General features: G+C 50.6%; 1 protein-coding gene across 2 annotated transcripts in view; it reads left to right on the forward strand.

Moving 5' to 3' along the window:
- Positions 1–25,764, forward strand: part of Mvb12b (multivesicular body subunit 12B) — a 159,481-nt gene that overhangs the window by 55,471 nt on the left and 78,246 nt on the right. For both annotated transcript variants that reach the window (XM_032902692.1, XM_032902691.1), the window contains exons 5-6: positions 3,406–3,535; positions 6,385–6,507. In XM_032902692.1, the coding sequence (XP_032758583.1) occupies positions 3,406–3,535; positions 6,385–6,507 (253 nt within the window). The remainder of the gene's footprint in view (positions 1–3,405; positions 3,536–6,384; positions 6,508–25,764) is intronic.

Below are 25,764 nucleotides of genomic sequence, written 5' to 3' on the forward strand. Positions count from 1 at the left end.
GTACACAATCCAGGGTGCCTGCCACCATGGTCCTTTCATCACCACATGGAGACATTGCTTCCCAGTCCTCACCTCCCTGCCCCCACTGGCTGGCTCTTTCTGCATAGCTCTCCCTGTTTCTCGTAATTCCTACACATAGTCATGTTGGGCTGGGGAAAGGACCCAGGATAAAGTGCTCGCTGCACGAACAAGAGGACCCGAATCTGTATCCCAAGTGGGAAACTGAAGGAAGGGCCCTGTCTACCTTCGAATCCTCTGTTGGGACCAACCCGGACTCTAGTTCCCGTGCCCTAGTGGTCATTTATGCTTATGCTTGTAGAACCCCAAGCAGCTCCCCTGCCTCAGTTTACCCATTCGTCAGGTAAGAAGGCTGCTCCCTGCCTTGTGATGTTGCCGGAGCACTCTGGTCCCTTTCAGCTTTTCCCCATCTCTACTTCTCTCATTCCTTGAGGACAAGGCGGCAGGACTGGTCCATCTCCTGATCACCCCACGGTCCCTCACGCACAGGGGCTTACCAGCCGAATGAGCTCTGTGGGGATAAGCTTCGTCACCAGGCTGGTGTCTCCCTGCCTTATGGTAGCTTTGTTTGCTCAGACCTGCCAGTACCGTGCTCTGCCTCTTACTCTGTTACACTGTTTAACTGTATTTAATTTATAGTTCGCTACTTACTAGCAAGCCTGTGCACTTCTGTAAATGTCTGCTTTGCTGGCTTTGCCTCTTCTTAGGTGAGGTCTCTGATTACAAATTAAAATCGCCCTGTAGATTTGCATTCAACCCTGGTCTGCTTTCTCCCTAAGGATTTCAAAGTTTTAGAGATTCCTTTGATGTTCATTTTTAACAGCTAACTGATGTGTAATGTCTTATGTATGGATATATGGCATAGCCACAAGGGATTTCCTATTCTGAATTTTCTGTTTGTTGGGCTCATTCAGTCAGGAGGCTGTTGTGGGCCTGACTGGGGAACCAGTCCCCATGTTTTCCCTAGTTGCTGTCCAGTGGGTCCTATGCTCTGTCTGCATCATGTGCATAAGCACGCCTGGTCAAAGACCATTTCTCAAAGACTTCCCAGGGGACCAAGATCCTCACGGTCAGCCCAGCATCTCCTGAGAGTACTTAATGCTTAGATTCCATGAAGTCAGCCAAAAAGATGAGATTCCTGAAATTAATTTAAAGTATGGCCTGTCGCAGTCCATACAGCACTTAACCACCGGAAGGCTGTTTGTTTTAGTAAAGTGTTGTGTGCTCTCCCTGTGTTCGTTAGCATGACTGAACACATTTCTATTGACTGTGTATAATATGTTTACTTAAAATGAGGCCTGCTTAAGCATGTGTAATGAATGCGTGGACCCGGTCCTTACCGGGCTGGCTGCAGATGGAGGCGTGGAGCCAAACTGTGGCAAAGGCAGGAGCATTACCTGCCCTGCATTTTACCTCACAGAAGGTCTCTAGGGCATCTCCTTGAGGACCTGAACTTGGGAGCTGATGGTGATAGGTGCAAGGGTTGCTTCTGCGCCCCTGTCCTCCAGGGTATCACTTCAGCCTCAAGGATGATGTTTTCCATGTAGATTAAAGCTGTGTCTACAGCTTGAGGACACCAAGTGGCCCTCCGCTTTCACTTCTGGGAAAAAAACTCATGGGATCCGGGCATTTCAGCATGGCCTTTTAAAAAGACAACCCCCTTTTCCTAAAACCTAGTAAGGACCCAACAGTACTCTGACTCTACGGCCCACGGGACCACCCTTCTGCCTGCCTGCCTGCCTGCAACAAGACAGTGGTTCTGGTTTTCTTTACTGAGCACTCACTGTGTGCCCAGAACTGTCCGAGAAACCATGACATCTACCTGAATTGCTCTGGAGTGGGCTTCCACTGGACAGGTCCCTTGTACAGAGGGCAAAGCTGAGACCCAGAGGGTTTAAGAGACTTCTAAGCAGCCAGTGCCAGCAGTGGCAGAACTAGGACTCCAACAGATTGGAGCCAGGGGAGGTAGCACAGGCCTGCATCTCCAGTATTTGTGGGGCTGAGACAGGAGGATGACAAGTTTGAGGCTACATAATGAGACCCTGCCTCAACCAAAACCCACCACAGACAAGGGAATGTTGAGAGTGGAAGAAATAGTCTCTCCAGGGAAGAGCCCCTCCAATTGGTTATCCAGTGGCCCTGAAATTGTGCACACACAAGAAACATTCTACAGACAGAACAGGTTGCCTCTATATATTTAGGAATATATACGTAGCAATGATTAAAGAAGAGGCTAGGGCCCATGAAGTTAAGAGAGAGCGGGTGGGGGGGTTGTTATGGGAACGGTATAGGGAGGAAAGAATGGGGAAATGACAATAATTATATTTTAATTTCAAAAATGGTTAAAAGAAAACCCACAAATCCAACTAAAAGATTTATGGACTGTTGGGAAAAATTCAGAACCCCAGATGGAGCTGATGGGCACTGTCACTAGTTGCTAGAGCACCAACCATTGTGCCCAGACTGAGCAAGTGACCTCAAAGAGCCACACACTGGCTGTCCTTCCTGTCCGTGGCCCACCTCAGAGGGTCAGAGTCGGTGAGGAAAACTCATGTTTTAGACAGAAGAACTTGAACTCATCAGTGCAGAATGATCAGGAGATTGCTGTTTGAAACCTAGAACCGTCGTGTGGCTCACAGCTACCAGCACCCTGAAAGGCCACAGTCAGAGCAGTGACAGGAGGGTCAAGACCCAGGCCTGCGCTGGACCGAAGCTGGCTGGCTCTGATATGCTCCTGGGCTGGGCTTTTTGTCTTTGTGTTTTGTTTTGTCTTTTTCTCCCGCCTCTCTGCCACCAAGGGGAGCAGAGAGAGGGGCTTAGAGAGTAAAGGGTACCACAGAGACCGTCCACTTCAGAGCCCACAGCCTCTAGACAAAGGGCGTGGCATCGGGCAGTCAGACAAAGGGGTGGGGCAGGGCATTACACATTGATGTAGAAACTTGAGTTTCAGACCACGGATGAGTTCAGGAGGTTCCTTGTTGTCGGAGAAGTGACAGAGATGTGGCAGCCATGCCTCCTGGTGGGGTGACATGACACAGGGTTAGGGATTTGTTCCCTACATCCAGGAAAGGTGAAGGTGGGTGGAGACTGGAGTCAGAGTGCTGACCAGAGGTCTCATTCCATGGGGTACACCTGAGGATTTCTACATTAAAAAGAAAATGCAAAAGAGAGGGGGTCTGGCTGTGGTCTGAGGAAGCTGTGCAGGGACAGCTGGCCCTGGGCGCAGGGGAGGGTAACTGGTGTACTCCACCGTCATCACCTGCCCTCGAGGGCTTCAAGGAGGGCGGGGCCCTCTGCCTGGTGACAAGGTGACCCTCCCGTTTGCAGCCCTGAAGGGAGGGGAGGAGCATCTCCATGTCTCACACCTTTTTGTCCTCCTCCCCTTAGAGGAGGTGGTCTTCAGGAAGAAGAGGCTATGCATTAAGTTCATTCCCCGGGATTCAACCGAAGCCGCCATTTGTGACATCCGCATCATGGGCCGGACCAAGCAGGCTCCTCCCCAGTACACATTTATCGGGTAAGAATCAACAGTGAGTCCACACCTGCTGTCTCCTCCCCTGAGTGGCTGAGCCACTCTCAGGACCAAGACTGAGAGGTTGGTGTGGCTCGCAAGGCTCAGCTGGGCTCTGCTGGCGCTCACCACTGACTCCGACCTCCGCCTATGTCAGCTTACACGGTAGCTGCTCACCTAGGGTCTGCTCTTCCCTGTGCGGTCACCTTTCAGGACCCTCAGCATCCCGCCCTGAGGCCACCATGGGCCTCAGCTCCCCATGGTGCTTATCAACCTGGGCCATTTTATAGCCAACCTGTTTGTGCTGCTGGGCAGATGGTGTGGGGTAAAGGGTAGAAAGGGAGGGAGAGAGAGGGGCCCTACCCTCACAGAGAGGCCTTTCTGAAGGGAGAGATGAGCAGTGAGCACGAAGATAAACAGGTTGTTTATGACAGTGACGAGTGACCTGGTAGCTATTCCAGTTAAGATACCAGTCAGGGTTACTGAGCAAAGATCTCCAAGTGAAGAGAACCAGTTCTGAAGAGAAGGCTGACCTGGTGGGTGGAGAGGGAGTAAGTGTGGTGCATCCTGGGAAGAGAGGACATCTGTGGACACACCAGGGCGACTGCTGGGGCCATCAGTCCTAGTCACCTTCAGCTTTGCCAGTGGTCAGGCCCTGGCACCAAAGCTGCTGCATAAACTCCAAGTGCAGGCAGATCCCAGAACTCCATTTTGGGCCCCATGAGACTGAGTGACAGGAAGCCCTGCCCAGCGTGGCTTATGCCAAAGGAAGCATTTGTAGGCTGACACAGCAGCCAGGCTTAGACTGGTGGAAGCAGGAACTCAAAGGATGAAAGCAGTTCACTTCCTGCCCCTCAGTCCTCTGGTGGAACCCTATCCGATACCTGTCCCTCCAGGGAGGCACGATGCTGCTGTCCCTCTGCAGCCGCCCTTCAGAAGCGGGCCCAGAAACAAGATGTCTGCCTTCCTGAGCTTCCCATCACAATTCTAGAATTCAGTGTCCTGGGAGCACCGCTTCCTGGTTACTGCTGCCACAGAAAGATCATTCCCTCATTGATCAGCCAGAGCTAGGAGCAAGGACCAGTTCAGTGAAGCTCAAGGAAGAATAGAGAAGGGGGGTGGCCATGCCAAAATGATCAGGGAGGTAAAAGGTCAGGAAGGCGAGGCTGGGGTGGGGCTGGATGCATACTACACTCAGTGGGTTGAGGCTGGGGACTCACAGCTCAGGTCCACTCGGCCCTTTCTGCTGAGGATTCACATTCTTATCAAGACGGACTTGGGCATTAGTGGTTTGCCGGTAGAGCTCACACTTAGGGTGCACCAACCTCAGCTCCATCCTCCATATGGAAAACTGTAGACGTTCCCTTCCCACACCCACAAACCCTGCTGTGCTTTGCAACCCAATTTAAACTAGCTGTGCGAGCAGGCTACAGGGTTAGGAAGCAGTTAGTGGGACAGTCACACACTGTTCCCAAAGGCTTCCATTTACACGTGCAGGGTGGCCAACCACCGAACTTTTTTTCTAAACATTTATTTATGTTATGTATGTGAGTATTCTTGCTGTCCTCAGACACAGCAGAAGAGGGCATCAGATCCCATTACAGATGGTTGTGAGCCACCATGTGGTTGCTGGGAATTGAACTCAGGACCTCTGGAAGAGCAGTCAGCGCTCTTAACCACTGAGCCATCTTTCCGACTCCCAGCCACCACACTTTTAAAGCATACCTGCATCTACTGTTTATATCTCTCATTACAATACTATTTTAAGCAATCCCGAAGAATCCATTTTATCAGTATTTGTATATAAAACTAGAGTTTTCTTTCTTGATAATATTTTTAATTGCTGAAGTTCAGGTTTTATTTCATCTCAGGACTAGCATCCTCGCCTAGAGGAAGCGTGATTTTTAAGTAAGAGAAACAAGTTGAGGATTTAGAACCAAAGTCACTTAATGGAGGTACCACATGATGAAGGTCTGTGCTTGCCGCATGGGAAGCAGACAGCTCAGGCTAGAAAGGACGCAGCCTGCACTGAAGCAGGCAGCCTGAGGCTCAGTGGAAGTGGAGGGCTTAGTGCTGCTGTAGGTCTTGCTCTTCTGATAAGGCAAGGTCAGGTTTAAAACAGCGTCCAGCCCACATTCAGGACCCACGGAATAGATGTCTTTTACTTTTGGAAGAGTTGCTGTACCTCAGCTTCCAGTCCCAGAGACACAGTTCTGGGGCAGCAGAGAGGGCCTATGTGCCGCAGAAGCCATCCTGTTTATTGCCAAGGGTGCGCTTACCTCAGTCACATCATGTGTGCAGTGTGGGTGGGGCACAGCCACAGTGGCTGTCACATCACATGAAGCATCTACTCTCTGTTGTGCTGGTTTGTGGGCCGTGGGCCTCCAGTTTGATGGTTTGACCTGGTCGCGAGGCCATGTTTAGTAATTCCTAGCTACGAGGGGCCAAGTCTTGACATTTGGAAGTGTGTGGATTTAAAGAAAAATCCTTCTCATGCTTAGAAATAAGGCATGTGTCTGACAGACCCCTCTCAGGCTGCCTCATCCTGACTACATAGAGGGCTTGAGACCAGTGAGATGGTAAAGCATAGGGTGCTTCCATCCAGCAAGTAAAGCAGGGCAACCAGAGCGGGCAGGCCAGCGTGCTCAGTGGGCAAAGATGGTCACATCACGGCGACCTGCCTTCGAGGCCCAGCTGCACTGCTAGGCTCTGGTGCAGCACGCAGGGCATGAAGGGAAGTGATGGGGCCTCCCTGGGCTTTGCAGCAGCTCATAAATGTGGTAACAGTTGGCTTAGTTGCTCAGGTCAGCGCTCCAAGCTTAGCAGTACATTGAGGTTTTTCTTTTCTTCTGCAGGGAACTGAACAGCATGGGCATCTGGTATCGCATGGGCAGAGTGCCAAGAAACCATGACTCATCTCAACCCACCACGCCCTCCCAGTCATCAGCCGCTTCCACCCCAGCCCCAAACCTTCCCAGGTGAGGTTGTGTTGGGATCTTACCATGCACTCACATGGTCTTAGGTCCTGCCGAGTCATGCAACAACTTAGAAAACCCCCCACTTAGACATCTGCTAAAATAGTGCAAAACATAGCTGAAAATGTGCAGAATTCTAAACCCGGGCCTTAAAAAGCCATGGTCCGAAATCCATGAGTTCCACGTACGTAAGGGCCACTCTGTTTTCTAAATTGTGCATATGCTACAGATTTCTAATACAGCAGGAGGTGCGGCTCAATCTTGGCTGGTCAAACTGGCATGGTGGCTCTCACCCTTAATCCCAGCACTTAGGAGGCAGAGGCAGGCAGATCTCTATGAGTTCCTTGCCAGCCTGGTCCACATAGCGAGGTCCAGGCCAACATAATGAGACCCTGTCTCAAAAACCAAACCAAATAAAACAAACCAACAGTTGGCTTGCCGCTCCGATGAGCTTATAGACACACAGGGGTGTGTGGCAGCCCCTGGTCATGACCAAGGGCAGAATTCCCTCTCTGCTCTGCCACCACTCACCTGACACCCAGCAGGCGGGGTCAACCGTCCCTAGAAGCAGTCCTTAGAAAGAGGAGAGTTTTCAGAACATTGCATTCATTAGAATAATAATTAGTTCCAGGGAGTCCCTGCAGCCGGTGCGGGTGGAGTAACACATCTGCACTCTGCAGAGTAGCAGTTGAGGAAAGACTCCCATGAATAAGAAACAGGGTGGCACAGGAAACGGACAGGGACAGAGTAAAGACGAATCAATCAAGTCTGAGAGAATGCAAAAGTAAACAGGAGGAGCCGTGGTAGATGGTTTGCTGGGGTTGCGGTGACATGAGACAGCACTGAAGAGCTTTCCATAGGAAGAGGTGAGTGTCTTTCTTTACCAGGACAGAACAGGTGCCAAGCCAGCCCCTCCTCCACCCCAAGGAGCAGCTGCCCACAAGAGGCTGCTCTGCCCTCTGCAAGTTGTCCCTCCAGACTGAGCACCCACTCCCTGGGTAGAGGCTACTGCAGTGATCCCAGGCCAAGGACTCTGTCTTTTGGACCCTGTGCAGGCCACACATACCAAGAGCTTAAACTTTACCAGCTCTGGGTGACAGTGACCAGTTGAGTCTGTCTCTGCTCAGGAGTGTGGGGCTGGCATCACACAGGTGGGCACATCTTCCTTCCTCACTGACTGGTAATGCTATCTTGACTCTGTCCTAGGCCATTGTTCAAGGGTCACCATAACTTCTGCCACCATCATTTCAGGTCCTCGGCTGAAATGACGTGAGGTGGGGTCAGCTCAGACTCGGCTTCGGTGCTCAGGGCCAGCTCAAGTTTGGATTAACTACAGAAGCAGCCAAGCCTTTGGGGCTCAACTGCCTTGAATAAATAGGGTCAATCCCTCCAAGACATGTGGTCTGGAAGGGCCCAGAAATGGGCAGCACCTTAAGCAGGTGCTAATTCCTGTCACATGGAATAAAGCCATTCTAATTTGTTTTCCATTGCTATAGAAAAACATGGACCAAAAGCAACATGGGGAAGAGAGTTACTTGGCTTATACATCCCAGTCACAGCCTGTCACTGAAGGAAGACAGCAGAAACTGAGGCAGAGGCCACGGGGAAGTGTTCTTTTCCCATGGCTTGCCCAACCTGCTTTCCTAGAGCATCCAGGACCACCTGCCCAGGGGTAGCACCATCGCAGGGAGCTGCGCCGTCCCACACAGGCCAATCTGTGGAGGCATTTTCTCAGTTGAGGCTCTCCTATCTATCTTATGTTACATTGATTAAAAAACTTAAAAGTCCAAGACTCCTACTGTCCCACAGGAGACAGGGAGAGTGCTGTCCTGAGCTTGCCTGTCAAGGGAGAGCTAGGTCACCTACTGTCACAGCCCACACTCAGAGCTGGTGGGGTTGGAGGGTGGCACAGCCCAGCAGAGTGCTTATAAGGCTTTATATATTTTATGACCTTGGTGCAGTTTATGGTTTACAATGGCTGCAAGGAAATTGGATCAGTTCTGTTTTACTTGCCAAATAAAACAAACGTCAAAATAGTCAATATAAAATGTATTCTAATTTGGCTGAGTTAAGTCAGCCGGCTTTCAGGAGGATCACCTCCTGTATGCAAATGCCGCTGTGTGTCTCCCAGCTCGCCTCTGTGGCTGGGTGTTGATTTACTGGCAGTGCGCGTGCTGTGTGAGCCTCTTAAGTCATCTGGGTTCAGTGTTTTTATCTTTTGTGGGTTGACTTGGATTTTACTCTTCTACTCAGCCTTTGATTTTCTTTTTTTAAAGAAAAGAATCTCTAGTTATTTATTTGAATTTTAGTCAAAGACAGGAAGGGTTGAGTTTTTTACTCTTTTTCTTCCTTGAGATGCTGGGTCTCTGTGAGAGACTCTGTAGGGGAGTGATGGAGTTAGGGTAACATGAAGAATCAGCTCCCCCCAGAGGCTACACCCCACCACCATGTTCCCCTATCCCCACGCTTCTTCTGCCTTCTGTCTCCCAGCTCTGGGCCCCAGAGTTAAGTCAGATGACCCCGTTCCTGTTTTATTCTGAGCCTGAGCCTCCCTTGAGCCTTGCACCCCTCTGGGCTGCCCATGCTCCGGTCACGTGGAGAGCCCCTCTCACACTGGCCGAACATTCCCCCATTGTCACGGTCCCAGCGCGTGTGAAGTGTAAAGCCCATGCTTTTCCAGTAGAGAGGACCCATGTTCTGCCCCTCCAGGTCCTCATCCCTGAGCACTGTCAACCACAAGAGCAGTACGTGCTTGTGGGGAATTGGCAGAATATAGAAAATAATGGGAAAACAAAGCCCATTTCCAGTGAGGAAGTTCTCAGAACCTTTTGTTGCATTTCCTCCGAGCTCTTTCCCCTGTGTACTTTTATATAAGTGACATCATCGCATATATAGCAAGTTCGTAATTTTCCTGTGGAGCAGTAAACCGTAAACATCAGAAACACTCTCCTGGTCTTTGTGTGGAGACCCCTGATCTAAGCGCCAAAGCACAGTCGCCAGGAGAGTGGTGATGAGGTGCCCTCTACTGGCCAGCTAGGAGGTGGCAGGCGGTGTGCTGTGTTGGAGCCCCAGGCAAGAGGGATATGATGGGTGGCAGACAGGAGCCTGGGGGTCAGTCTCAAAAGCAAAGGACACGTACGTACTCTGCCAGCACTTGGATTCAAGCATTCCCAGAAGCTTTCTGGAGAGCTGTCATTTCCAACTTTACTTTACACAAAAGGGGTGTTTGCTGACCTTTTCACAGGTGACAGGCCATCACCTTTGTCGTCTCTCCCAGGAGCAGGCCGTTCCCACTTGAGCAGGCCGTTCCCACTTGAGCCTCCCCACTGCTGCAGAGGCGCTCGTGGTAAAAGCTGATCTGGTGCCCTTCTCCTAGCCTTCCTTCACAGAGATCTCTGGGTAGCCAGGATGCTCATTGGTGATGTCCAGCAAATTGGATATTGAGTTCAACTGAGTTTATGTCAAAAGCCACATAAGATGGCCTGGCAGAACTCACCCTCTGTCCGGTGAGCCCTGGTTTCACCCACACACCTCTGCTTAAGTCCCTGGGGTAAGGCACTTAGTTCAGGACCTGAGCCTGCATCTCCCTCCAGGCAGTGAGCATTCCACGCCCCACCCACTACTGTTGCACACATTATCCAGTAGGATGGGGTGACCTGCACATAAGTATGCTCAGGGGATACTCATGTCCCTACCTCCCCACCCCCAGCTGGCCTCAGCTAAGAGGGTGGCCCTTGAAGTGGGGGAGGGGGGAGTCTGTTCTGCTCCAGGCTGCCACCTGGGAGCACGTGTACCAGTAATGTCTTCCAACAGAGCACCCCATGCCCTCTCACACATGAGGACTCACATGTGACAACAGAGCACCCCATGCCCTCTCACACATGGGGACTCACATGTGACACAGAGCACCCTGTGCCCTCTTACCTTAGCTTGCTGAGCAGTGGAATCAGAAGCTTGATAAAGAGTCAGTTGTGCTTACCAACTCCACAGATGTCACGGTCACTAGGAGAGTGGATGTACTAGAGTAGGATAGATCCTATAGCTGTGACTCCACAGCTGGCACCCACGGGAGCCAGGAGGTGAAGGCAATGGGTGAACTAGGACCTCAAGCTCACGTGGTCTTCAGTATAGGGGCCAGATCTGGGAGAGCTGGCGAGAGGGCGTGTGTGTGTGTGTGTGTGTGTGTGTGTGTGTGTGTGTGTGTCTGTCTGTCTGTCTGTCTGTCTGCCTGCCTGCCTGCCTGTCTGAGTGTCTCTCTGTGTGTGTCTGTGTATCTGTGTGTCTCTGTGTGCGAGTGTCTTAGTCAGGGTTCGTATTCCTGTACAAACATCATGACCAAGAAGCAAGTTGGGGAGGAAAGGGTTTATTCAGCTCACACTTCCACATTGCTGTTCATCACCAAAGGAAGTCAGGACTGGAACTCAAGCAGGTCAGGAAAGAGGAGCTGATGCAGAGGCCATGGAGGAATATTTCTTACTGGCTTGCTTCCTCTGGCTTGCTCAGTTTGCTCTCTTATAGAATCCAAGACCACCAGCCCAGGGATGGTTCCACCCACAGTGGACTGGGTTCTTCCCCTTGATCACTAATTGAGAAATGCCTTACAGCTGGGTCTCATGGAGGCATTTCCACAACTGAGACTTCTTTTTCTGTGATAACTCCAGCTTGTGTCAACTTGACACACAAAACCAGCCAGTACAGTGTGTGTCTCTGTGTGTGTCTCCGTGTATGTGTGTCTGTGTGTATGTCTCTGTGTGTTTATGTTGTGGGTGCCTGTGTATCTCTGTATGTGTGTGTCTCTGTGTATGTTGTGTGTCAGTGTGTGTCTGTGTGTGTCTCTGTATGTGTGTTGTGCATATCTGTGTGTGTGTGTGTGTGATGATGATGATTATGATGATGATGATAAACTGATTACGAGCTTGTTACCATGCACCCTGCTGTGTATGGCCAGGCTGTGTCCTGTCACACTGGTCAGGTTCAGTCATGTAAAAGCTTCCAAATTGCGTGTACAGCGAGGCAGCTGGCTCCAGAATCTGAATGGCCAGCCAGCAGAGAGAAAGCACAGCACGTGTGAATGAAGGGGCAGGGGAAAGGCTAAGAGGTTACAAGGCTGCAGATTTGGGAGTCAAGGTTTCTTTCCTTTCTTTTTGAGACTGGGTCTCTCTATAGCTCTGGAACCTACTAACTTGTTGAGTAGACCAGAGATCCACCTGCCTCCCAAGTGCTAGGATTAAAGGTGTGCACCTCCCCAGGGTACATTTCTTTTTAAAAACAAAAGAATAAAACTTCACAAAAGTAGATTCGGTGGCTTGAAACTGATGAGGGGTCGTGAGCTACTGCTGAAGGCTGGCTGGAAAGCGTCCCTCGGATGCCCATGTGTTGAAGGCATGGCCTCCAGTGGGTGTTGGCAGTGAGACTGTCAGTGCGTGTGTGTAACTAGATCATGACGGTGCTGAGTTAATCAGTAACTAATTTACTGATGGATTCACAGTCACACTGATGATTGAGAAGTGTTAGGCACTGGAAAGGTGGGGCTCAATGGAGGGGGGGAGTCACTGGATCTACCTCATCTCTCTCTCTCTCTCTCTCTCTCTCTCTCTCTGTGTCTCTCTCTCTGTGTCTCTCTCTCTGTGTCTCTCTCTGTCTCTGTCTCTGTTTCTCTCTCTGTCTCTGTCTGTCTGTCTCTCTCTGTCTCTCTCTCTGTGTCTCTGTGTTTCTCTCTCTCTGTCTCTCTCTCTGTGTGTCTCTCTGTCTCTCTCTCTCTCTCTCTCTCTCTCTCTCTGTCTCTCTCTGTCTCCCTCTCTCTCTCTCTCTCTCTCTGTCTCTCTCTCTCTCTCTCTCTCTCTCTCTCTCTGTGTCTCTCTCTCTGTCTCTCTCTCTCTCTCTCTCTCACACACACACACACACACACACACACACACACACACACACACACACGCATTTTGGAGGTGAGAAACTTTACTCAGTCACATGCTTCCCTCCACCCCACCCTGGTCCCCAGAGCAGCTGAGCTGGCTGACGGTAAGAGCCTTGCCCCTGGGAGCCAAACCTTTCCTCGATAGCATTGTTCAACCCCAGTATGTTGTTCCAGTAGTGAAAAGAACCAGGATCTCAGACCTCTTCTCTGGCCTTAATCAAGAAATGTCTCATCTACCTCTTGCCTGACCTTGTGTAGTTCCCAGTTGCTGTGATAAACACCTGACACGTACAGCACAGGGGAGAAAGGGTTTATTTTAGCTCACTTTCCAGGCCACACCCATCATAGCAGGAAGTTGTAGCAGCTGGAGCTGAGGCGAGTTGGTCCAGAGTTGGTCTGTAGCCAGGAACAGAATGGTGGCCACCGCAACTTGTGCTCAGCTCTCTGTATCCCCTGTATACACTTCAGATCTCCTGCCTAGGGGAAGCTACCACCCACTTGGGGGCTGGGACTTCTAACATCAATTAACGGTAACTCCCCATAAGTATGCCCACAGGCCACTCTGATTTAGACAGCTCTTCACTGAGACTGTCCTCCCTTCTAGACTATGTCAAGTTGACAAATTAAAACTAAGCATCCATCACCTTTCTTAGAAATTCTGGTTCAGCAAACACCTTGCCAGGGTAACCTTGGTTAGCAGTGTGTCGGGAGGGCTCAGAGTGGGCATTGGCCAACGGGGCCTGCTCCGGATTCCACAGACACTGCCTCTCCCTCTCGAGTGCTGGTGGTGGTGATGGAGACTCCAGTCAGAGGAAAGCTGCCACTGTGGCATATCTCTGAGGCGGTATAGACAGGCCTTTGCCAAATGCCCAGGCCCAGTGGTGCTGGCACCATGTCTCAGACCAGTGTTGGCATGGGTAAGCAACCGTTACTGTGTGGCCCGAGAATGGACCCCAGTCATACTACTACAGTTCATTTTGGTGACAGAGGGCTCCTAGAGACTGTAACACATGCACACAGTGGCTGTGCTCTGCCCGACAGAGTGCATCCCATGTTGTCCGGCCCTGGGGCACAGCATCCTCCCATCCAGATGCAGCCTCCTGGGAGTATTCCCAGGTGTCAGGCGAGCTTGCTGGTGCCTGGGGCTCTCCCAGTGACGTATCAGCTACCAGAAAGTTGCCAGTCACAGTTTCCGACGTATGTTGCTCAGTGACAGACATCATCGTACTTAACTTTTTACATGGATATTATCAGTTTGTGACAGATACTCTGGGAAATGGGGCATTTTGGCGGCAGAAGACCTGTCACACTCACTTTGTCTTCCTCTCGGGGACACCAGAATTCAGTCACAACTTTTGCATGTCGGTGTCAGGTTCTGAGAACATAGATCCCGCTGACCTCAAAAACGGTTCCATCATTCCAGTCCCAGGGCTGTCATCTAAAAGGTTAATGGCCTTTTCTGCAGGAGACAGAAAATCATACCACCTACTCTCATTGCTGTCATATACCGTGTCACAGCCCATGAGCTATATGCCATCCTGCCTGCCCGATCCTGCCTCCCTGCTGGACTCGGGCCCAGCTCTGCTGACTCATGAAATGTTCTAGTTGACTAGCAAAGTCGGTCTTCATCCAGCTGATTCCCCTGGTCAGTAGTGGAATCGCATGTCCACAGTACAGCCTCAAACCCTCCTCCTGCCTCCTGTCAGTCCTCAATTACGAGGTATCTTTATACCACAGATGTATCCCCCACCTCACCTGCTGAGGCAGGACTGGATCAGGAGGCCTACACCACTGAGGCCAGCTGTCCTGCACTTCCCGTGGCGGCATGAGCTTGCTATTCATCATGGTAGTTTAGTACTGCAGGCCTATAAGGGCGCCTGGCAGATTCTACTTGGACAGAGGACGACGGCCCAGGCTTGGGGTGACATGCCGTGGTTTGGTGTAAGGCTCATCATTTCCTGAAGGGTCACATGAACACTGCCTCCTGGTCAGATTAAGAGTCAAGGCTGAGAGCTGGTTCCAAGGAGAATTGTTCCTCCCTGCTAATAGCGAGTGGGCTGTACCAAGGTCGGAGTTGTTCTTCCATAGCAAGCCACAGGCTTCGGAGGTGGGTGGGCACTCTGCCCTGATCCTGTTGAGAGAGGTTGGGGCTCAACACGCCAACAGTTTGATTTTCTTTCCTTCACATGAAACCCACCTGAATTTGTTTAACGAGATGCTTTTTAAGGTGTAGAGCTTTCTTACTCCAGGTACACAGGCCTTTGCTGTGAGGTTTGAAACAACTATGCCTTACACCACTCCCAAGAGAGGACGGGCAGCTATTAGAGGAGAGGGCAGGCCTGAGCTCCAGAGCTGGGGCAGGGGCGAGGCTGCCATGACCCATTGTGGCATCCACTGTGAGAGTGAATGCTCACCTGTATTAGCCTCTTCCCTCCTTAAGAGTTAAACTGTGGGCTGGAGAGATGGCTCAGTGGTTAAGAGCACTGACTGCTCTTCCAGAGGTCCAGAGTTCAATTCCCAGCAACCACATGGTGGCTCACAACTATCTGCAATGATGCCCTCTTCTGGTGTCTGAAGACAGCTACAGTGTACTTATATGTAATAAATAAATAAATCTTTAAAAAAAAAAAAAAGAGTTAAGCTGGACACCGCTGCTTCTGCTGGTCCTGGCCACTCTCCTGGCCATGGTAGCCCCGAAAGACTGGTTACAGAAACAATGACTGTGAGGGCACAGTGGCACTGAGTGTTGAAACCTTTCAACTACACCATTTCCTCTGATACAGAGAGTGATTGGGAAGAAATGTAGCCACAGATTGGTCAGGACTTCTGAGTTTCAGGGGTCCAGCATTTGGGAAATATTTTCAGAAAGTATCTATTGATTGTATAGCATGAGTTAGGATAGAGCTAGGAGTCAGCATGTACTTACCTACCCTCCTTTCACCTGCGGTTCTGTCTGTCCAGATATCCAGTCGTCATCACACCGCAGTGCCAGGCTGCTCAGCCCCGTCTCAGGGACCCTATGAGCAATAAACCAATATCCTAGCAGTAGCTCCACGGGCAGACGCTACTGCCAGCCCCGTTGCAAGTGGAGAAACAGGAGATTGGGAAGTTGGGCTCCTCTCCTAGTGTCCCACAGCCCAGGTCCCAGCCAAGTTCCCTTCAGCTTGCAAACTCCCCCTGTGCCCACTGCCTGTGTTTACATGGCCCCTGGTTGTTGAATTTATTGGGCTTTTGTTGGGCTGAACCTCTGCCTGATTGAGAGACAGCCCTCTGGTACCCAGATATCCCAAGCTGCAAACCAGCTGCTAGAGGGCAAGTGGGTGGCAGGGACTCCCCACCCTAGACTTAGCCTCTAGAGGCTCCCTGACTGGACATGACATCAGCAGCCTGAGTTCACACTACAGGAGCCAGGCGGTGCCATTGAGCCGTGGCTGTTGACCAAAGACAGTACAGACCATACCTGAAGGTCTCCGTGTCACATTCCTTTAGCACAGCTCCAGGACCCTGCCTTGGCAAGCGTGCAGGCAGGATGCACTCTGGAGTCCTGAGAATGCTGTGGGAGCCACCTGCCCAGTCAGGCGCCGGTGGACAGAGCCCGTGGCCACCTCTGAAGCCAAGGCAGCTTACTGTTGGCGTCAGGATAATTTTGAAGGAGAATTTCATTAGAACGCAGTTTGGTATTGTTAGATATGAATGATGACTTTAGGCTGAGCAATACACTTTTAGATATTAATTTTTAATACTGCTTCTTGGGAAGTCAGGGCTTCTATTTAATGAAGAATTGACTATTAGTCAATATGACTCCCACCTCTGAGCCGCGGCGGCCGTCAGTCTCTCATACCAGGTTTTAACAAGGTGTCTGCTGCTTGCAAATTTGCTAGAACTCTGTAGATTGTGTGACACGGTGAGTGTCTTATTTCTCACAGTGACAGTTGTGTGGCTTCTGCATGGAACGTGTCCTGGAAAGCTGGGTTGTGGGTGCTAAGTCCTTTCTGGGGCTCCTCTCTCCGGCGGTGTTCCTCTGCTCGGTGTATTCGCTCCTGGCTTTGGAGAAAGGCTGTTTGGGGATTATGAAAATTGTTTTGTGTGTCAGACCAGATTTATCAGCTCACTTTGGGGTTGGTTTTGCCAGCCTGGCCATTTAGAGGAGGAAGGATATTTACCTTTTATCAGAGTGGGTGCTGGCAGGTGACTCCATGGAGTGTTTCACCCGGGTCTCCAGTGGAAATCCAGCCACCAAACAAAGTAAAAATGAGCATTGCACCGGCACTCTCTCCCAGGGTCTTACCTCACTCCGTGACAGACTGCTCTGCTTCAAGATGGGGTTTCAATTATTAATCTGGATATTTAATAAAATTCTTTGCCTTCAGTAACTTTTAGAAAACCTTTTGAGTTTATTTGGGTTGGGTTTTTGCCCATGGATTGGGTAAAACTCAATTCAAATATCCTCCTTGAGCAGCATGCGTTTCCTGTCTACTTGAATGATATCAATAGTGATTATTAGAATAAATGCCGTCCTCATCATTTCAGTGCAAGGTTTGAGCATTTGTATTTGTAAACACTTAAATGCACGTATGCGCGTGCACGTGTGTGCGCACATAGCTTTCACCTTTGCAACCAAGGTACAGGGTAAATGATCTCATCCCTTTTTCTTAAAGAATGAATTCTGACCTTGGAGGGCTCATGACTTACCCTGAGAAGAGTGAGGCTTAGGGGAAAGCAGCAGGAGAGGAGAGCCCAGGGGCCTCAAGCACACCCTGCTCGCCTGCAAGGAGCCCCCTGGGTTTTTAGCTCTTCGCCTGTGTTTCCCATGCCAGCAGGTATGAACGGGCACCGGACCAAACACAGCTGTCCAGCCCATGGCCCACATCCCACCTCCTCCTTTGCCAGGGCTTTATTCTGCTAACCAAGATGTTTTCTACAGCTCTTAAGACAGAGCGGGCTGGAGGAGGGAAGTGTTGCCTGGGGTTCTCTGTCAGGGGTCTGGGCTCCACACACTGCCTGGCTGCTCGCCTGCCCTGGGCTCTCACGCATGCAGCTCATTATGAGGCGGCTTGGCCCCCCTGCTCTGGAGAGGCGGCCATGTCAGCTGGAAGGAGATGAGAAGCCAGCAGTGCCCATGTGTTCTTGGTTTTAGAAGTCGGGTCAGCGAGGTTTAGAGACTCTTTAAATATTTCAGTTTATAAGATTAGACTTGATCATCTGGAAGGAAGGGTGGCGCCCCGGGCCCAGGCTTGGCTTTTCCTTCATCTTTCCTAGGGGAGGTAGGTGTTTTGGCATCGCAGGGTTCAAGTGTAATAAAACCTAAGGGTAGTGAATAAATACAGTGGCTTGGAGTGCTGCAGCAACTCTGAGAGCTTACTCGTTTTATTTTTCCGTTTTTCGGAAGTAATTGTGAGTTGAAATACAGCAGATTGTTAGAATCCTTGTAAGCTGGGGAGAAGAAAACTCCCAGGATTTCAGGGATAGTCTCAGGCAAGTGTGTTCTCTGCCTGCTTGACTCTTCTCGGTGGAGGACTGATAGCAGCATCCTGCACTCCATTGTATGTGGGACTTGAACCCATGCTGTTCATGGATGGTGAATGAGGCCAACATTGTTTCTAATCCCAGGATACTTAAGGAATCTGGGAATCTAGTGCCCCCTGGTCCCCCCACAACACAGCAAGTACCTCAGGTTTTCCACGGAAGATGACCATGCCACCAGGACATGCTCCCCTCTCCCCCAGGATGTACCCTCAGTCACCATATGAACATCACCCATCCCCTAGCAGGTGCACCCTGTCCCCTCCCACCCAGAGCCAGAGGGGAGCCCAGTGTGTTCGCTGTCATTCCTGTCATGTTCTGTGGAACGTGCTCACTTTTCATACCTCTTAGATGCTAGATTTCAGAAGTAATTTGTCACTTTCAAAGAGCGTGTCATTAATAACCACTGTTTAGAACTGCCGAGTCTTCCGTATGTGTGTGTGTCTATGTGTCTGTCCAGGTTAAGCTCCCCAAAAATTGGCCTTGCTGATGGCAAACGGTGCCTCCACATGCATAGATCCACCCACAAGTGAATTGTCCCCTACCTGCCTTTAATCACCACGAGGGTGGGTGGCAGTGGCGACAGTGCCTGGCCTCAGCCTGGCCTCAGCCTGGCCTCCTGGAACTCATTAGTATTATTGCCAAAGACAGGATTATAAATTGAGACTTTTTTTAAAGCTGCTTGGAAAAAATTTCTATTTAACTATTGCATTTTATTGTTCTTATGAGAGAGAGAAGGGGAGAGAAGATTTCCTCATCAAGCGTTTGAAACAGTAAATAAAGAACCCAAACTTCAGATCTCCCTGGGTGTGGCCCCGAGCAGTTGTCATAAATGCTGCAAAGGTGGCATCTGGCCACCCTGGGGGCGGGGCCGAGGGAGCTCCCCCAAACCTGCAGATGGGTGGCAGTTAAGAGACAGCATCGCCATTCAGTGTATGCTAATCGCGTTGTTATTCTTAACATTAAAATTCCACTAAAGCGCTAATAATTACTGTTAATACCGTCCCGTGGAAAGTCACAGTAAAGGAGCAGTGGTAGGAACAGCATTTAAGGGAGAGCTGGTGGCATGAGAAGAATGCAAATAAGCGTTATTAGCCTAATGATTCCGCCGTCGCCATGGCTGTGCGGCACCAGTGTTGTGAATATGTCATCCGGCACCCGTGAATTTGGAAAGTGTGTCAAAACACAACTTCAATTAGTTTGCTCTAATTATGGCTCTGGAGAGTTTGTGACTACATCACTCCTCATTAAAGGAGATTTTCTTATATGGATTAATGTTACAGACAAAGGAAAGTTTCAAAGTTCCTGATGTCGTTTTCTCCCGCCCTGAGCTCACTCAGAGAGGCTGGGTAGATCCAGGGTGTCCTGCTGTGACCAGAGGTAGGCAGGAGGTCGGGTGAGGAGGCTGCGGTGAGAGGCACAATGTGGTGTTGGGCTCTTTCCGTCCCGTCTGTCCATCCGTCCTGCTGAAGCGGCCTTTGTAGAAGGAGGTAGGAGGACCTCCAAAAGAGGGTGGTGAGCCCATTTGGATCTGTTAGGAGACATCTGCCACGGTGGCCCTGACGTCTGTGCCCGAGTGCGTCGTGGAGCCCAGTAGAGGACATAAGCCTGAGTGAGTGTTGTGAGAAGATGTGGCTTGGAGGTGGGATCCTTACTTCCCGTTGCATAATCTCTGGAGTGGAATGCAATGAAAGGCCAACCAAAGTGTTTTCAAGAGGGCTGACCGCATAGCTCAGCCCATAAAGTGCTTGCACTACAGACCTGAGTTCAGCATGAAAGCCAGATGTGGTGGGTGCCGTGAGCACACTACGCTAGAAACCCAGACGAGCAGCTTGTAACTTCTCCCGATGTCAGAATTTACTGAATAACAATAAACCCATAAGGCCGGGCTGTTCTGATGACAGCAGTTGTCATAAGCCCGCCTTCCGCAGTAGCCTGGCCAAGGCGGATGCAAACTCTCTCCCTCCCATCTCCATTACTAATGTTAACTCTCAGATCACACAGCACACAGCAACCGTGTCTGTGTACCATATACATGGACGTGGTTTACAGAGGCAGGGACCACAAACTCTCAGAAGTGGACTGAGAGACCATGCTGATCAGCTGCCCAATGGCTGGAGGGAGCTATTGTTGGAACTGCTGGGTGATGAGTAACTGGGTGACTTGACCACATGAGGAAAGTCTCAGCGCCTCTGTTTCTCTAAGAGGGGGTACAGGCACCTCCGTGCTGGCTCTTCTGGTGGGAGTTGGGTGGGGGATGTGGGTAGACCTGTTGTAGCTGGTGCTCTGTCAGTACCCAGCATGCAGTTCTTCTCCAGGGCTCATCTGGATCTCCGTCTCAAGTCACTGCAGGCCTGGTTCACACGCTGGGCTCCTTTCTTTGACTTCCTTCTCTCAGTCTTAACTCTCCCACCCCCACCCCCACCCCCACCCCCACTGCATAACCCTCCTAACAGAATCAGGGCAGAACAGAGCAGGCGTCCTCCTCCCTGCAGAGCCAGTGTTCCCGGGCAGGGAGCAGCTGGGAAGGGGTTAAGGTGGTAATTGTGTGAGTCTTCCAGGCTTTCTCCCAGTTCTGCGATAATTTGATGAAGAACTTCACCCTAATTAAATATTCAAATTAGGAATAAGTGTCAATATGGCTTCCCATTGCCTGGAACGATGATTAATTGTATTCAAAACTCCAGTGGCCGCTGTAATCTGAGCTGAACCATTGTACCTGATTATTTCTGTGCTGCGTTTGCCATGTTTTTGTTTTAAGATTTAAACTAGTAATTGATTTGCCATATGCTGTCGAGCTGCGCACACTTTAAAGCTTCGCTGCGGGAACTCAGGGAGTTGTGATTTTCTTAGACTTCTTATGACAGATTTGGTTTTGGTTTTGGGTGGTTTTTTTTGGCTTGTCTAGTACAATGTGCTCTGGTGAGGACTGGGACATCACCTGTGTGGGAATCTCGTTGTATAGGTCGGTAGGCTGGGGTCGTACTGATCAAGTGGGTGGCTTGGACAGAAGTGAGCAATTTTGTGTTTGTGCCTTGCAGTTTGCAGTAACATGGTGTGGTAGAAAGAGCATAGTTTCAATGACAGCCCTGCCATTTTCTTTAGCTGTGTGACCTTGGGCAAGTTCCTTAACCCCTCTGAGCCACTGAGTCCCCATCTGTAGAATGCTGTGTACCCTACGGGATTGTTTAGAAATGGTTGCAGGGCATTCGAATAGGGGAAACCATCTTGCTCCCAGGAGCTTGCAGGGACAAAGCCTCTGGCATTCCCCTTCCCCAGAAAGCCCCTCTCCTCTGTCTGAGCCCACCCCATCGTCCAGCTCTCTGCACCCAGCATTGCTTGTGTCTTGCCATGTGGCAGTTTTTGGGTTGTCACTTTGACCCAGGTGACCCATTGTTGCTTGAGCCTTTTCTCCCCTTCCCAGGTGAAGCCATGCAGGAGACTGTCAACAGGTGTTGGCTGGTGTCCCTGACCCCGTATTATTTTAAAACCAAAGCCTGAAACCTTATACTCCTCTAGTCCTTGGGTTTTAGAGCTTTTCGCTTTGTGATAGATTTATGTATGTCTCAGTTTGTGGCCAGTAGACTCCCGCTGGGAGAGCATGCTTCACTCTGGCTCCTTAAACCATCTCAGCAAGTAGCAGGGTGCTTAGCTTATAGCAGGAGCCTCGTTAAAGACAGCTGGGTAGGGCTGGTGAGATGGCTCAGTGGGTAAGGCTGCTTGCCACCAAGCTCGACAGCTTAAGCTCTATCCCTGGACCCATGTTAGGAGAGAACTGACTCTCACATTTTGTCCTCTGACCTCTGCATGCACACCATGGTGCGAGTGCGCGTGCACACACACACACACACACACACACACACACACACACACACACACACACAAATGTAAAAAAATAAACCTAAAAGAATAACCACGTGGACAGTCTATGGCTCCTTGTTAGTGACAGCGTCCCATGTGCACTCCTGTAACAACACTAGTCTCTCCTTGGAGGACCCTGCTCACCACCACAGTTAGAAGGCTTCTGTGGTAAGTGTACAGCACTCGCCTTCTCTGGTGTGGAAAAATGTCACATCAGACTATAAAAAAACGACAGCAGAGACATCTGGGAATGGCCTTCGAGAGCAGCAGCAGAAGCACAACAGAAAACAAGTCCAGACCTGTGGCTGTTGAAATGCTGCCCTTCTGTTTCCAAGTAGCCCCTGGCTTTACTGGAACTCTTCAGAGCTAGGTCCCCGTGTAGGTGCTCGGAGGACCTGGAAGCAGGCGCCATTCTGAGAGTCTGAGGGGATCTGCATGCAGGCCGGGTCCTTCCAGCGGAAAACGATGCTTTAATTACCCTCAGAGTGAGCCAGCCCCTCAGCATATGGTCCTTAAGAAGCAAGGGTCCCCAGACTGTCAGCGAGCGCAGTCACTGGCCAGGGACCTCTTTCTGACACCGTTGACCAGCTTGTAGTGGGGACGCTCCAAAAGGTGCTGATTAAAATGCCAGCAGGTGCAGGGAAGGCCTGCTCCCCGCGACTCCCACACCCCGCTCGCACCAGGTGTTTTCTCAGAGCCTTTTTCTTCATTAAGTGGTGTTCATTAAGCACGTCCTCACACCTGGCGCTGAGGCTGGGCATCGCAGCCGACTTCTTCCCAGCGGTGTTCTGCAGGAATAAAAGGGAATTTCATTTAGCCATTTGCCACCCCACCACCACCACCACTTCAGCTCAGCTGCCATTGCTTTTGAACGGTCCTTCTGATGTCCCCAACTCTCCTCCCTGGACTGCCGGAGATCACATCCCTCACACTTGGTGTAGATGAGGAGACAGCTCTTTCACACCAGTGCTAACCTGGGATCTGTCCCCTGTGCCATCTCCAGGAGTCTCTCCCTGGCTTTGCCATTGTCAGCTTTCTGATTAGAAGGGAAGCAATGTTTCATCAAAGCATCAGCAATGAAAGCATGAGGTGCGCGGGGTGGGTGGCATAACCGATGACACCACAGTCATGTCCCAGAGCTGGACATCCTTCATGCTTGTTGGCACTGGCCCTGTGCACAGAGTAGGCTGTCCCTCAGGGCTGGCTGTGACATGCGGTTGGAGCTGCCTAACAGCTGTGTTACAGAACAGCATCCAGCTCATCTGTCCCTTCTACTTGTTCTGCCCCTGGCAATGTTAGAAGGTCATCAAAGCTGCCCCCATTTTTCTTCCCAAAGCCCCAGTTCCTGCCAGCTGAGGGTCCAATCCACACACAGCCCCTCCACCAGTTCCTCGGCTCTCTCCCAGCCTGTACCCTCGTGGCCACTGCTCTATGTCTGTGTAACTTTCTGTGGTGATCCTACGGTGTGGTCTTCAGGTCTTCGTGAGCCTTCATAGGCAGTGCTGAGTTGGCACCCAAGTCCAACCTCCAGCAAACTTCGTGCCACCCGCTTAGCTGAGTAGCTGAGGGACTCCCCAGGGACTTCTGCAGGCCAGGCAACCTCAGTGCCTGGCTTCCAGCAGGTAGCTGGTTGGGGATTTTGTACTGCCTTTCCAGGTAGATTCTGTGAGAACGCCAGCTCGCTATGTCTCCTGTCTAAAGCACACTATTTCCCACATGGCTCGCTGTCCTCATGGTTCCAAAGAGAATGGATAAGCCCTAGTCTATTTACCCTCTGCTTCCCGTTCCTAAGCTTGGACTTAACAAGAGCATTCGCCCCAGTATCTCACTTTGTTGCCCAGGTTAGCCCTGAACTTCTCCAGTAATCCTCCTGCCTCAGCCTCCTTAGTAGCTGGCTGGCAGCTACAGTTTTAATGCACTTATTCCAGAGAAAGGGACAGCGGTGCCTTCTTTGTGGTTTCTATGGCACAACTTTTTATCTTCTAAACCTCAGGGTCTCTGTCGTCCTCAGGCACTGACTCTAATAGGAAAAGTCAGAAAATCACATCCATGTATTCCAGGACTCACTCACCACCCAGATGCCCCCACTGCCTGCTCTGGAATTCCATGAGCTCCCCTGTCTTTGCTAATCAGATCCTTACTCTTGCTTTGTTGAAGTGGGATCTGCACATTGTAAGCTGTGCACACTTCATATGTTTTGCGGGTGGACATGTGTGCACACGTGGGACACTCAACAAAATTAATATGCCCCTTCTGTGTGTCTCTGTAAAGTATCCCTTCTTCCTTGGGCAACCTCTGGTCTAGCCTTGTGGATTAGTTTGCATTTTCTAGAGTATTCTAGAAATGAGGTCATATTGTGTGTATTATTTTCTGCCCTGTTTTACTCAATCCAGGTGCCCCAAGATTGATCCGTCTTGCATGTCAGTAGTCTGTCCCTTTTTGATTGCTGAGTATGACACAGTATAACAAGTCACCCACCATCACCTGGCATTGTACATCTGTTCTGTCCTTAGTATTGTCAAATAAAGCCAACAGTACTTTTCGTGAATGAATCCTGGTGTAGAAACACACTCCCATTTCTTCTCTTGGGTAGAAGTCTGTGAGTGGCTGGGTTGTGTGAGTGGCTGGGTTGTGTGAGTGGCTGGGTTGTGTGAGTGGCTGGGTTGTGTGAGTGGCTGGGTTGTGTGAGTGGCTGGGTTGTGTGAGTGGCTGGGTTGTGTGAGTGGCTGGGTTGTGTGAGTGGCTGGGTTGTGTGAGTGGCTGGGTTGTGTGAGTGGCTGGGTTGTGTGAGTGGCTGGGTTGTGTGAGTGGCTGTATCTAACTTTAAAAACTGACCTGAAAGCTGCTCTCTGGTGTGGGGAAGCTGCTGTGCCCCTGACAGAGCCGCCAACAGCGCTGACTCTCCTCACCCTTGCCAAGGATTGACAGTGCCCATCTCTGGCGTCACTTCTCACTCTGAAAGGTAGAGGGGGTCCAACTACGCTGCAAGCCCGCATGCCCCTCCCAACTCATCATCACCAAGTCTTTCCACGGTGAATTTGTTCCTCGTATTTTCCTTAGGGAAGAGTCAGTTCCAGTGCCGCGGCCACTTCAATGCAGAGTTATCTTCTAAGTTGCAAGCGTTCTGAATATGCCCCGTGTCAGAGCGCAGTATGTGTTGGTGTCTGTTTTCTCTGGGTCTAGTATTTATTTCTGTTTACAAATGTTTGTTTTATTTTTGTAATACTGTGTGTAAGTCCTTCTGTGTGTGGTGTGTACACGTGAGTGCAGAGCCTTATAGAGTTCCGGAGAGGGTGCTGTGGGCCCTTGGAGCCAGATGGAGCTTATAGATGGTTATAAGCCTTCTGATAAGGATGCTGGGAACAGCACGCAGGTCCTCTGTAAGAGCACACTGTACTCTTAACCACTGAGCCAACTGCCCCCCCCGCCACACACACAGGGAGGGAGGGAGGGAGGGAGGGAGGGGGAGAGAGTTTGGATTTTGTTTTCTTATTTTGTTTATGACACTGTCCTGGAATTGATTATATAACCCAGATTGGCCTGCAACTCATAGTGATCCTCCTTCCTCAGCCTTCTGTATAAGCTACCACACATAGCTCAGCTTGTGCTTTTTAACATCCCATTTAAGGAAATTCGAGTAACTCAATACTGTGGAAGTGTCGTGACCTTGCCTCCCACTCGAAGTCTCAGGAACCCCTAGGTCTCTGAAGCACACGCTGTCGTCTGGTGACTTTCAGCCCTGGGAAAACAGAATGAAGGGACCCGTACGTGTATGTACAGGGGATACAACACAAAACCAACAGTCGTCTCCCAACTGCAGGCTAGCCACAGCCCCGTTGCTGCTGTCCTCCACAGTTTGAAGAGACAGCCGGGTCTGCTGTAACCCAGCAGAGCCATCTCCCTTCCATGTGACTACAGGGTCCAAAAGATTGACGGTTGCATTTAAAACATTCACATAGACC

This window comes from Rattus rattus, chromosome 5, assembly GCF_011064425.1.
Source record: "Rattus rattus isolate New Zealand chromosome 5, Rrattus_CSIRO_v1, whole genome shotgun sequence".
Taxonomy (NCBI): domain Eukaryota; kingdom Metazoa; phylum Chordata; class Mammalia; order Rodentia; family Muridae; genus Rattus; species Rattus rattus.